This window comes from Chaetura pelagica, unplaced genomic scaffold (genome assembly GCF_000747805.2).
Source record: "Chaetura pelagica isolate M959 unplaced genomic scaffold, ChaPel_1.0 scaffold607, whole genome shotgun sequence".
NCBI classification, from domain to species: Eukaryota; Metazoa; Chordata; class Aves; order Apodiformes; family Apodidae; genus Chaetura; species Chaetura pelagica.
In genome coordinates, this window is record NW_009953960.1 from 201487 (window position 1) to 214618 (window position 13132).

The following is a 13132-nucleotide window of genomic DNA, read 5'->3' on the forward strand; positions in this document are numbered from 1 at the left end:
TTTTATAACAGAAGGAACCATACAGAGTTACAAAACAACCCAGTGTACATCTTTATTGATGATTCACACAATCAAACATAATTCACCTAATTCACTTCAGCAGTTCCAATATAACATTTTTCCTTGCTAGGTTTGCCTCATTTTCCAAGGTAAATAATACTTGCTTTTAACTCAGGGTGGGGAGAATCATGCTTTACAGAAGCCATTTCAAAGAGCAAGTGCATCACAGCCATGACAATACTTCACAGTTTTATAAGGCTCAACCTTCAAAGTACTGTTCAGCCATTTAATTAAAGCCCATTGAAGCCTCACAGCAGTCCCTGGCTCCCAGTCCATTTTAGGTCACACCTCCATATTAACACTTCACATAAAAAACCCACTACACCTCCCAACAATGCTTATTCAGTACTTCCATGGCTTGTACTAGTCTCATGAGGATCTTAACCCTTAAGTTAAGTGGGATTTATTTATACTCCTGAAGTGCACTGAAGATATGAACTGCTATCAAATTGAGAGTGTGCTTCCATAATTTTGCCACAACATACATTATTTTCAATAAGCCCATATTAAATTTACTAAGAGTTCCACTGATATAAAAATTATCTCCATTTCCTGCTAAAACACATTTAGTCATATCCTAATATGTTATATACATACAGACACACCAGCAGTATTCTCCACGAATCAACTGCTGAGCTACAGGAGACAGGAGTGAGAAAACCTGGGGAAAGGAATCACATCTTTGATATTGTCAACTCCCAGGATGTACTGCAGGTAGCGTTCAAATCCCATTCCAAAGCCTCCATGAGGAACTGAGCCGAATTTTCGGAGGTCCAGATACCTGTAATTTAAACAGACAGTTACATTTGCAGCACAGTTCTGCCTATGCAACTTGAGCCAGCTTTTTAGCTAGGGTTTTGCTTTTCAACTTTATTACTATTCTTTGACCCTAACCACTGTGGATTTCTGCCAACATGGCCAAGTTGGTCAGGGGTGTGAAGAGTTGTTGCTGCTGACAGCCTGAATTGTTTTAGCAGAAACCCCAAGTGCAAGTGCATTTAAACCAGCAGAGCTGTGCTCTGCCAACACACTACAGCCTGTTTTATTTTGTAGCAAGAACTCATCTGGGTATGAAGAACAGTTTTAACACTATAGCTCTGCTCACATTGGGAACATCTTTTCTAAGCTTCAGTATCTAAAATACTCCTAAGAGAGGCATGAACCCATGTTCCTACAGAAACACAAAACATTTCCATTGTCAGTGACGGAGTTGCCTGCCTGGGTTTGTTTTCCTCTTGTCATGCCAGTCCTGAAATCTGCCCAAAAATATTTTCTTTCATTTTCTTTCTTCAATAGTATAAGCAGTTTCTTTTCCAGTCATTTCTTCAGAAGGCTAAATAGGTCTTCTATCTGCTTCAGATTTTTTTTTTTTTTTCTTTTTAAGGTAATTATGATGGCTTCTTGTTACTTTTCCCAGAATCAGACTGATTCACTTATTTCTGCAGTAAGTCAGCAAAAAAATCTTGGACATATCTTCTCGATAAATGAGATCTGGAACAAGACATTTCACTTTGGAGAACAGCACCCATTGTGCACAGACAACTCAGAAAATGTTTGGAAGCAGATATTCAAAATATATGGGTGTCAGCACAATTCTTTGGAGTTCCCCATTCCCAGCTGGACTGTAGCTGATGTGATACACAAGAACTATATTTGCAGCAATAAATTGTCCCCAGCAGTTTTACTTTAATAGGATTGAAGAACATCTCAGTGGTCCTACTGATTTATGGGGCCACTTCTGAGCTAGCTGAGGACACAGTTATTCTTCTTTATATGAATGAACTAGTAAGCAATTGAGTGACTCCAGATGTATTACATGCCTATAACCTTCATGTATGAATATTTTATCATACCAGTTTAAAAAAACATCCAGTACACTTCAATATAAATATATAAAAAAATAAATATATATGTGAAATATATAAATATAAATTATATATAAATAAATTTATATATAAATATATACTGTGAAAGAAATTAATATTGGATTGATTGTATTAAATAGCTTCCCCAATTGTAACTCATGTTAATGAACTGCAAGGAAACAGTGTGTTTTATAGTGTGTTTAGAGTTCCACGTACTTCAGAATTTTGTTGCCTTGAAGACTATGTTTTAACAGAGTGAATAATGCCCCTGATCACCTCTACTTGGAGAACAGAAATATTCTCCAACCAATTCTACAGCTGCAAGAGATTACCCTGGCAGACTCAGTTTCACAGTACACCTTTTATACCATGAAATATTACATTACCTTGCAGCTCCTTAACAGTAGTTAAAATTTGGGAAGCCACTTATTACACTCAATCCAATCTTTAGGTTTTTCTCCCCAGTGTTTTGTCCCCTCCACTCCACTGCCCTCATAGAATTTCTGACCTCATCCTAGTAGCACTGACACATGAAATCTAGTTATGACCTGTAAGTCAAACAGGTAAGTCAAGAGTGGGACATAAGATTTCTGATCCCTGGGAGCCACATGTTTTCTGTCTGTGCTGCAGGGTGGTAGCTTGGCTTGCTATAAAGCTCAGCTGTATCCACCCTACACCTTGTGACAAAAATTATGCTTATGATTTGAGCATGTAGGCTGTGGAACAGCATGGTGGTCTTCATCTCTATCCCCTTGATACAGACTACATGAAGAATAACTTTAGTTTCTGTTGATAAAAGCCCCCTGGGAGCTCCACTTAGCAGCTTTTCAAGGGTTTGAAAGGAAGATGATGGACAGATCTGATGCTGAGGGTGGTGACTTGTGAAACAGGAAAGACCTCGTAAATGTGAGGGATACCAGGTGCTGGCCCTGGCAGATCTGTACTCACTAGTTCTGAGAGGAACTGGCAAACCAGGTGGTGACAACTCTAGGTGGGACTAGTAACTGAAACAACAGCACAAACATTTCTGCTGACATCCATAAGCAATCAGCCTGTGCAGAGACAGTTGAGACTAAGATATATTTCTTCCCTTTTGCTGGCAACAGACTTTATAAAGTCATTGTAAGGAGATGAAATAACTCAACTTCTTTCAGATGAACAATAATAATAAATCCTAGCCCTGTTTATCCAGGACTTTCATCTGTAGATCTCAAAGCACTCTGAGAAGCCATTTTGGCAAAAGGAGTGAAATGAAACCCATTAAAGTTAATGGAAAAAGCCCATTGAATTAAATGTGCTGAGGATCAAGACTGTGGATCCTTTCAGATGACTGCGCTTAGAAGAAGCAATGGAATTGAGAAATTTCCCATTCTTCCCAGATGAAAGAAAAAGAGTAACTGCCTGCAGATTAAGAGAAAATTCCCTTTAGGCTGGAAAATGCTCCCTGAGGTTTTTCTTCATTCACAAGTCTCCCGACACTGGATGTTTCTTATCTCGAAACCAGTAATGAACTAGTCAAGCTATTTCTCCTAGTAGCTCATACTTCGAACTGAGCCCTCCGTTGGCAACTGGGGGACTGTGCAACAGTATTTCATGGGGCAAATAACCTTCTACGACCCCAGCTAGTCCCAGAGTTCATGTTCTGGACCTGGAGGACTGGTAGTTCTTCAGAGATTTGAATCTTACTAAAGTATGTGCTGCAACAACATCCCCCGGCAGTGAATTCCAGGAGCTTGTTATGTGCCAAGTTAGAAAAGCATTTCCTTTCATCCTCTTTAAAAATCTATACACTTTTATCATCACCACAAGCTCCTGTGATGCACTGCAAGGTACTATGAAGATCAGTTCACTCTTAGTAACCATTCATAAGCTGAATGTATTCTTTTTGGTCTCCTTTCAAAACAAATATAATTTTGATCTTTTATATAAACCCCTTGTTATACTGAAGCCTCCACAGCCAGTTTGAAAAAGGTATGGCTGAAAGAACAAAGATATTGCAGCCCATGAAGATGAACATTCTACTGGAAAAAAAAGCAGAATGAAAAAAAAACACTGTGAAATGACATCTGAAAGATTGTTGAATGCTTCAGGAAATAAACATGCAAAGCATTGCTAGGTTCTGATGCTGGGCAAAATGCTGTCTTTGGTTTCAGGCAGCTTCTGCTTTGTTACAACTTTCTGGGAATCCACAAAAAAGCCTTCAGGGAGGAAAATCTAAACCACTCCCATTGACACAAGTGGGGTTTGGTCATGTTTCGAGTGGCTTCACAACTGACTTGCAGTAGCTGAAGGGGGCCTACAGGAAAGCTGGGGAGGGACTTTTTACCAGGGTGTGTAGTGGTAGGATGATGAGTAATGGTTTTAAACTAGAAGAGGATAGATTTAGGTTAGATGTTAGGAAGAAATTTTTTCCTGTGAGGGTGGTGAGACACTGGCCCAGGCTGCCCTGGGAGGTTATGGCTGCCCCTTTCCTGGAGGTGCTGAAGGGCAGGTTGGATGGGTCTTTGAGCAACCTGATCTAGTGGGAGGTGTCCCTGCCCATGCAGGGGGTTGGAACTAAATGATCTTCAAGGTGCCTTCCAACCTAAACCATTCTACGATTCTGTAACTTTCTGCTTGCCCCAGTATGGCCCAGCACAGCACTGTTTCCTCCCAAAACAGGAGTAATAGGACCAGGCAACTGCCAAGGACAATGATGAGCTGCCTGGTCTTGCTGGGCTCTGAAAGAAGTTAAAGGATTATATGAATACTATCACTGGCCACAGGTTGTAAGTAGCTCACCAGTGCTGCTGTTCCTTAAATCCAAGTCCTTCTTTCTACCTTGTCCCAAAAGGACCCAACAGAACACTCCAGCATTCATGCTCCAAAGAAAATGAGTCATTAAAGAGTCCAACACAGCTCAATCTTCTCCATCTGAAGCAGGAGCAAAGCCAAGAGAAGATAGTAATATTCATTCTAAGCAGGTAACACCTGCGCTGCCACTCTGAGCTTTCACCAGCACTACACCAGAAGAGCAGAAAGGTACTTGGACTGTAAAGGGTTCAGTATGAAGCCATCCTCTCCATTTGAGGCCATCCTCTCTGCTGACACGAATGATGATAACCAGAGTGAAGAAATGGGTGCCTTACATGTAGAAAGACTGTATGAAATGCTGCTCAAGCTGATGACAGTGGGAAAACATTCACTACAAAGTACCTGCTTTCTTGTTGCTCGTGCTAAGCTGGAACCTGGAGGCCACAAACCGGATCAAGTCCCTTGTTTATAAGGTAATGTACTCGATACTCTCTGGTCACCAAGAAAGTGACTTCCCAGAGTAAACTCTGATGGCCTCACTTTCCCAGATCACTTCCACAGAAATCCCCAAGTCTAGCCAAGATCAGCATCTACAGCACTGAGCTCTTTTCTATCTAGACTTCCAAGGAAGGAGTGGTAAAATAAGATAAAATAACTCTGCAAAATCAAGCCAAGTACTTTTGCAACTCATATTCTTTATGGAAAGAAACCTGCACTACAGGAAAGATGTAGTGAAGAAGACTGAGAGGAGTTTGACTATGTCCCTTTATCTACTTTTTTAAAAAAAGCTTTCTGAAAGGCAGGAATGGGCACAAGCACAAGTGTTTCACATCATCAGTTGCCTCTTTGCCCAAGAATTCTTCCACAAACAAGGCAGTCCTGAAGCTGTCGTAGAAGCAGTTAGTCCCCACAATACCCTCATGCTTAGTTGGAGAAGAAAACAGGTAGAAACAGAGATAAGCCACCATATAAGGGATTTCTAAAGGGACCAGGTATCATACAGCTGCCCATTCTAATGTCAGCAAATATTATATTTTAAAAGGAATGACTCAACTGTTATTCAAGGAGTTTGTGAGCCAGCTTTGGAGACTAAATTCAATCAGTAAATGGGAGACTAAGTTCAGTTCTCTTGCCACCTCCACTGAAAATATGCTGGCAAGCCACTTAACTGTTTTCTGGCAGATTCTGGACTGCAGTCCAGAAGCATCCAGGATTACTCTTGCACCTTCCAAGGTCATCAGAACATGCTATGGCAGGGGGTGACAACAGTTTTAATCTCTGGGAAGTTACATCATCTGAGATGGAGTGGAGGGAATAAAGGAGGAAAGTCTCCAAAACAAGATCACAAGAGGAAGGAACTTCCAGAATGCTATTGCTACACAACACATGAAAATGCAAATGGCTGACAGGCAATATCTTAACCTTCTCCCTTGAGGGAAGCATGAGGCAGGGCTGAGCTATTTTAGCAGTGCTGGCAGGCTTGCCACTGAACACCAGACTTCCTCAGACTGTATCTCAGCATCTAACCATGCAACTGATCATCCTTAGTCAGGATAATCCTTCTTTCAGATGAGGTGATATGGTGTATTCTGGTCCACAAATGCAACCAATGAAAGAAGACATTTCATTCACACCCATTGCAAATGGATGATGTAAAGGTCTGCCATGCACTGGGTTGTTTCTAAGTTATTTCATATTGTGGGAAGAGGACAGTGAAGAATCCTACACTTACTCTGCTTTTTTTCAAGGCAGCCTCCCTAAAGATCATTTCAAATATGGCAGATTATTTGAATATACTCTTCTAGACTTAAAATTCCCTGTGCTATCATCTCTTAGTAATTGTGACAAACTACATACCCAGAAACACTTGTCAAGAGGAACACTAAGATCCTTCTGTCGTTTTAATAGGCTAAACCGTTAATTCAAAGGTTGCTCTGTCTCCTTAGCAGGGCAGTTTTAATTGCTTCAACCACTTTGTTAAGGAAGATTTTTCAGCCCAACTGCCCAGTCAATTGCAAAGGGAGTTATTCATAGAGCTGTTAAAGGTCACAAATTGCTTGTGGTTCTGTAACCTGTTTATCTCATGCAATGGTGGTCAAAATCTATTAAAAATGGAACACAGCTTCATGATTTAATATAAAAAATCATTGATGGGTTGTAAATTAATCCACTTCATGCAATCCTGAAAGAAATTACCTGGGCTGTGAGTGGACAAATTGGGAAGATAAACTAAGAAGCATTAGATTAAACTTTGTTTAAAACTGGCTGTTCCATTTAGACTGGCAGTGATGGCAGGGAAACCGAGCCAAGAAACATCCCCTCCAGAACAGGATCAAAAAAATGAGACAGTTGTTTAGAGAGTCTTAATAGAATAAATATAGCTTGCAGACCAAGAGAGTGTCTTACCATTGGTAGGCATCTGTGAGTCCTAATCTGTGGAACAAAAAGAAAACCCCTTGTAAGTAAAGGAACAGAGGAGATCCACGCAAGCAGCCCTTACCTGGAAGAGCGCATTCAAGAAAAGGGAGGGTCTGATCACTAAACTCAGTCCAAAAAGGCAAAGCAGAAAATTAAGAGAAGACATGATCAGTGGTTGTCAGTTCTGGTAATCAGTAGACAATCTTGGAACAGATTCTCAATATGCTCCTTAAAATGTAAAGTTTGTTTTGTCAACATACAGGGTTGATCCTAGCTTCATGTACGGACTTGTGCAAATTCTTAACTTTCAGCATGTCAGTGAACTGCTTGTGAATGTTTGGAGAGCACAGGCTCAACCATTAAATTTACCAACACATTCAGCCAACCTCATTTATGAGTGAGTCAAAATCTCAAATTCACATGTGCCTCTCCTTCCGTAGTGCACAAAACCACTGAACTCCCATGGCTTTGTTAATGTGTGTCAAAGCTTCTCAATAAAACACATCTTTTTCTAATTGCCACCAGTGTACCCTCTCCCCTTTTCCTGCCCTGGCAGAGTCAGAGTGAAACTGCTGGGTTTTTTTCCTCATTTCTCAGAACACAAACAGAAAACTGTAGGCAAAGAAAGACCACTTCTCTCTCGTCTTCAGTGCATTGCAGCTGTCCCCGACTAGGACTTGGAGAGCTATTGTATGAAGTCTGTATAAGCAGACAAGAATCCCTTTCTTTATCTCTCTTAGTTATGCTGGGTCTGCAGGAAGTATAATTTAAAAGCCTTAACAAAGTATTTGGGCTCAGCAGATCAGACCCTCAGTACTTTAAATTAAAAAAAAACAACCCACATGTGAAAAGGGGTGTTATTTTTCCAGGTCATCTTCAATGCAGAGCTGTATTTTAAGGTCACTGAAGACACACCCCATTTGTAGCCTGAAATACTTCCTATGACTTTCCTGATAAACAAGAAAGTCTGGTTTCAATCTCCACAGGGACCACTCTGGTAGCCCCAGACCATAAGGGCTGTGGACTCCAGATCTCACTAACAAAAATTTCAAGTGGAGAAGTGCAGCAGGCAACACTGTACTTTGCTTCAGCTGAAGCTTGCCTGCTTCAGGAGGCTTCTCAGGGAGAGTATCAGGAAGCACTGGGAACACCATCATCCTACACTACAAATTGAGAACCAATGTTCTGGTGAGTTTAATTACTCTGTGCCTTTTGGGTGCATTATGCTGGAATGGATTTTGCTCTTCTCCACTGACTAGATACATCTCTGTGAGCATGTGGCTGATTTAAGCAAAAAGTTCATTCCCAACATGCAAATGGTGTTACTCTGGGATTAATCCTCCCCCCAAATTGCTTTGCACAAGTGTATGACTGGCCCAAATGGACTCATCTGAGTTATGAAAGGCTCTTTTGAACATCAGACAGTATCCAAGGAGTAATTGTCTATAGAGAATTACCACATCTATAATGTCAATTATTGTTAACGGAACTGCAGCTTTGATATTCTGACACTGAATTTAGCCTAGAATTACTCCAAATGACATGATCCAGAACAAAGCAGCAGGGAAAAAGCCATATGACTCAGTACAGGTCCCAGGCTCTTCCAGTGAAGATTCTCACCAAACTGTTAGCAAAGAACTGCAATCTCTTAAACGATGCCACTGAGGCCAGTTGCATCACAGTAAAGCTTCCGATCAAATCTGCAGTTCCTCAGTTACACAATGTGATGACACATGTATCTAAGCTCTCTCTGTCTACGTGACGACTTCCACCTTTGCAACCCACTCTCAGCTGAAAAAGCTGCAAAGGGTGCAGGATGAAGTGCCTGACACAAGACCTTGTTCTAGACAGTCCCAGTAGAGCTGAGCACTCTCCTGCCCTGGCCTCCTACCATAAAACAAACTCTTCTTCTCTGAGGACCTAAACCAGAGAGGCAGTTTTCACACCTACAACAGTAGCAGAAGAACTTCTTTGCTAGTTTGCAATCACCTACTCAGATCAATAGATATCTCAAAGACAAAAATAAGCCTTTTTAAAAAAATAGCATGAGTTGCCCTTTCACTCCTCTCTCTTGCCAACCTTTAAGAGCTGCTGGACCACTCTCTTGGTCAGACTAGTCTCCTGGCATCTGTGGGCTTTCCGTACCTCTGTAAGCGGGATTCAAGGAAGGGCAGTCGCTCCTCTCTCAAGCTGCCTCCACACAACTCACCTATTCCTGGTACAAGGAGATCAACAGCTGCAACCTTCAAAGAAAGAAACCCAAGAGAAGTCATGACATGTAGCCATAGTCTGTGGCAGAAGTACAGTTGAGAGTGGATGGATGCTTGTAAAAAGCTACTCTAATTCTTTTATTGAGTTCAGGACTCGGGTAAAAGTCCCTTGTTGACAGGAGAAGGCTGGGAGGGAACTTTTGCAATGATAAACATCAGTAAGCCTACAGGAAACCTGAACAAGTGCAGTGCTGTTCCAGACTGAGCACATCTGCAGCAGGTGGTGTGAACTGAATCCCACCAGGTTAAACTGGTGACAACCTGTGCACATTAGGCAAGCCTGTGCAGGGTATAAAGAACCCAACAGCAGCTCACAAGGAGACAAAAACACATGGGCAAGTTTCCTGAAGTCCTGATTCAGTTAAGAGTTGAAGCTGCTTTGATACCTGTAACTTGTGCTTACCCTGTCTGGCCAAATCCCCCAAGGAGTGGGGGTTCCTTGAGCCAGCTCTAGGGGTAAAAATACCCATGGATCAATGGCACTGATGTGCTGATACAAGGGTTAGGATCCCACTGTTAAAACCTATGCTGTTAGGTTTGGGCTGGTTTTCTTCTCTGTTAGTTTTGTAGCTACTTCTTTTATCCGAACTGTTGCTAGAGTTAAAGCCACAAGGGACAGTGGCACTGTGATGTAGTAGATCAGTAGAAACAATGTTTCAGGTTGTCTCAATTGAATTAGAAAATCACAACTTCTAAGCATGAGTCTTGGAGAATAAAAGTTTGCATCTTGTGTCCATATGGTATTTGAGGATTAAATGGATGGTAGATTTGGATGACAAGAGAATCACAGGCTGCTTGGAGCCATGCAATTCTAGACACTTCACCTAGCAGTACCGAAGTGTATCAGGAAAAGAAATCAACTATGGCAAATCTGTCTTAAAGGACTTCAGCAAAAACTTAATGCTACCGAAATCCTGAATCCTCCCTCCTGTTGTTCTTGCTTTGGGGATTTCTTCCACAACAGAAAACAACTGTTTAGGATCACCTGATGGTCACGTCTTATCTTGGACTACTTGACCAGAGGTCCAGCAGAAGACTACCCTCATCTGTCTGTCAGCAGGCTAAGACACATACCTAGCCAAAAAAGAGGTGAAGGGTGACCTATGGACTCACTGTGTGTTGAGGTCCATCTTCATTGTCCCGCATATAGAAAGGTTTGAGGTCATATGGGTAGTTAATGACAAACACAGGAACCTCACCACAGTGCTTCACCAGGTACTTTTCATGTTCTGTTTGGAGGTCACAGCCCCACTGTAAAGACAGTAAAAGGGACCTGAGATCCTGCTTTGGTGCATCTTGCCTGTGGCAAGAGACACAGCAAAATCCCTGTGCAGGAGAGATGTGCAGCTTTGAATAACATGAAACCAAGCACAGCAACTTCTCACACAGGCCACTGGGAGAATGTGCTAAGCAGAGTTTCATGAGCTTTAAGGCAGAGCAAAGTAATTAAAAAAACATGGTTTAACTTCCACAGAACAGGGCCAGATCATCCCTCTATCAAGCCCAAGCATCTGGTATCAAATCAGAAAAACCCCAGAACAAACAAACAAACATCCCATAATCACATTCCACATAGCCTACGGGAAACAGGCACTTATCCAATATCAGATTACTCAACCCAGCAAACCAGTCTTACTTCAGTATTACCTTTAGTAGATAGAAAGCAGCTTTACTAGGCTCACTGCTCTCTTCCCTGCTGTGTCCTGTTACATGCTACATTAATTCTCATTTAAGAAAACCCAGTATCTTTCAATCAATCCATTGTTATCAGAAATCTCGGACATTTCAGAAGTCCTTCACTTCTCCTTTCTTCCAGTGATGTTACAAACCCGTGGCTTCTGACAAGATACCTCCAGTCCACTACAGGATGTGCAAAGAATATCTGGGGAGTGGAAGGGTAAGAGGGGAACATATATCCTGCAGAATCTGCTAATTTGAAAATATCCTGAGTTTGCTGTCTCAGATCCAAGGTAGTGGAGATACAGGATTTGAGGTTCTATACCCATTTGTACAGAGAGACAATACAGCTACTCAGCTGCTATGAAGGAAGCTCCAGCCAGAGGTTTATTTTCCTCAAAGCTCCACAAGATAAAGATTATCAATATACACATCAGATGAACACCACCACAAATGCTCTTCCTACTGAAATGTGTGTTTGAAATTGGACAAAACACTATTTTCAGGAAACCATAATCTTAACAGTGTTAGAAAGACAAGTATGTGATTCTTTCTCCCAGTCAACATCTATTCTTCGGAAAGACAAGGGACTCCTTCTACCTACATCTAGTTACATGGTATTTTAACATGGTTTTGGATTACTAGTTCTTGTCCAACTTTTGGTGCTGTCCTAGTAGCATTCCTTTATTTGAGGACTATTGCAGCAACCCTCCTTAGATGAGTGCTGCTGAATCCACAGCACTCTGAGCACTACCCATATGCAGGAAAGAGAAGTACTTCTGCTAAAGCTTTGGTCCTTCAACAGCAAACTCATCACTTCCTTCCCTACAACCCTTACACTTTCTTCTGCTACAGAACTCACTCCTCATATTGCTTCCATTTCAGCCCCAAAAGGCAAAAGTTATACCTGGGTTACAAGTGAGCAAAGACCCCAGGAGGCAAGTAACAAGTAACCCGTGCCAAGTAACAACTCTGGTGGTACCAGATAGAGAGAAATAAGATCTCAAAAATTCCAGCTGGCTGTGTGCATGAACAGGCATGGAGTACAAGCCACCAGGCAACTACCTACCTCTGGCTTGAAAGTGAAAGTTTGAGGAGCTTGCTTCAAAATTTCTATTGCTTCGCTGTAGGAAATTCTGCAAGAGACCAAAAAAAAAAAAAGTCTTTCAGATAACTGCAAAAGGAATAACAAGAAAGTTTTCTGGCAAAGCGCCGCAGTGGAAAATTAAGGAAGCATTTCCCCACCACCATGCCAATTTGTGCTGTGATGTCACACTTCCCAGCAATGCTTCTTTGGACAGAAACCAAAACCATTTTATATGGCAAGAATCCTATGTTTTCCTGTGCTTCAGCTACGTGGAGGGCAGGAAGCGCTAAGCTCTCAAGACACTTTGGCACTACTGCAATGTTGCACTTCAGTCAGAAGTGAGCCCCATGGAGAATTGCTTCATTGAAATCTGTGCATGTTTACTTTAAGAAAACAATGTACCCTCACTGGCACAGCTCCAGTAACATGGCTCCACTGGTCAGCATGGTGTTAAGCATAAATAATAGCCTAGAGTGCAAAGGCTTTGCAAGTCCAACGTTTTCATTTTACTTTGTAAAAAGCGTGATTCATTTGCAGCAACGTTTCTCTGCTCCTCTGACAGATCTGAGAGCACCTTCTCTACTGACTTCTACCAGTAACTTTTGCCAGCACAAAAGAACAGGATCATGGCAGAGCAAACAGAAAAAGTGCAGTGAAAAATGCTGCAGGCTTGAGAAGTGGAAATCAAGACTCAATGGAAGATACTTTTGCTGACAAGTTTTCCACATACCAAGCAAATGCTGTGGACAGGGAGAAGAAAGAATCACCTGACCACAGTAATTTCATCTCTCCATATCAGTGGCTAAATCAAATTATAAACCAAATTCCCTAGAGGTTCCCCAAGGTTTCACTAACACAGGGAAGGCTTCTGGAGGAAATACCTCAGGAAGGAATATGTTGCTCCATGTGTTTGGGTAATGCGAGGCCATGGTCCAAATGAGGTACAGCACTGGCACAGGTTC

At 41.7% G+C, this 13132-nt stretch overlaps 1 protein-coding gene across 1 annotated transcript in view; it reads right to left on the reverse strand.

Annotated features, from left to right (window-relative positions):
* Nucleotides 1–334: 334 nt before the first annotated feature.
* NARS2 (asparaginyl-tRNA synthetase 2, mitochondrial (putative)) overlaps nucleotides 335–13132 on the reverse strand; it is a 62178-nt gene continuing 49380 nt past the window's right edge. Inside the window, exons 10-14 of the mRNA XM_010001916.1 lie at nucleotides 12153–12219; nucleotides 10520–10657; nucleotides 9282–9379; nucleotides 7125–7151; nucleotides 335–841 (exon numbers count right to left, since the gene is read on the reverse strand). Of these exons, the coding sequence (XP_010000218.1) occupies nucleotides 697–841; nucleotides 7125–7151; nucleotides 9282–9379; nucleotides 10520–10657; nucleotides 12153–12219 (475 nt within the window). The 3' untranslated portion in view covers nucleotides 335–696. The remainder of the gene's footprint in view (nucleotides 842–7124; nucleotides 7152–9281; nucleotides 9380–10519; nucleotides 10658–12152; nucleotides 12220–13132) is intronic.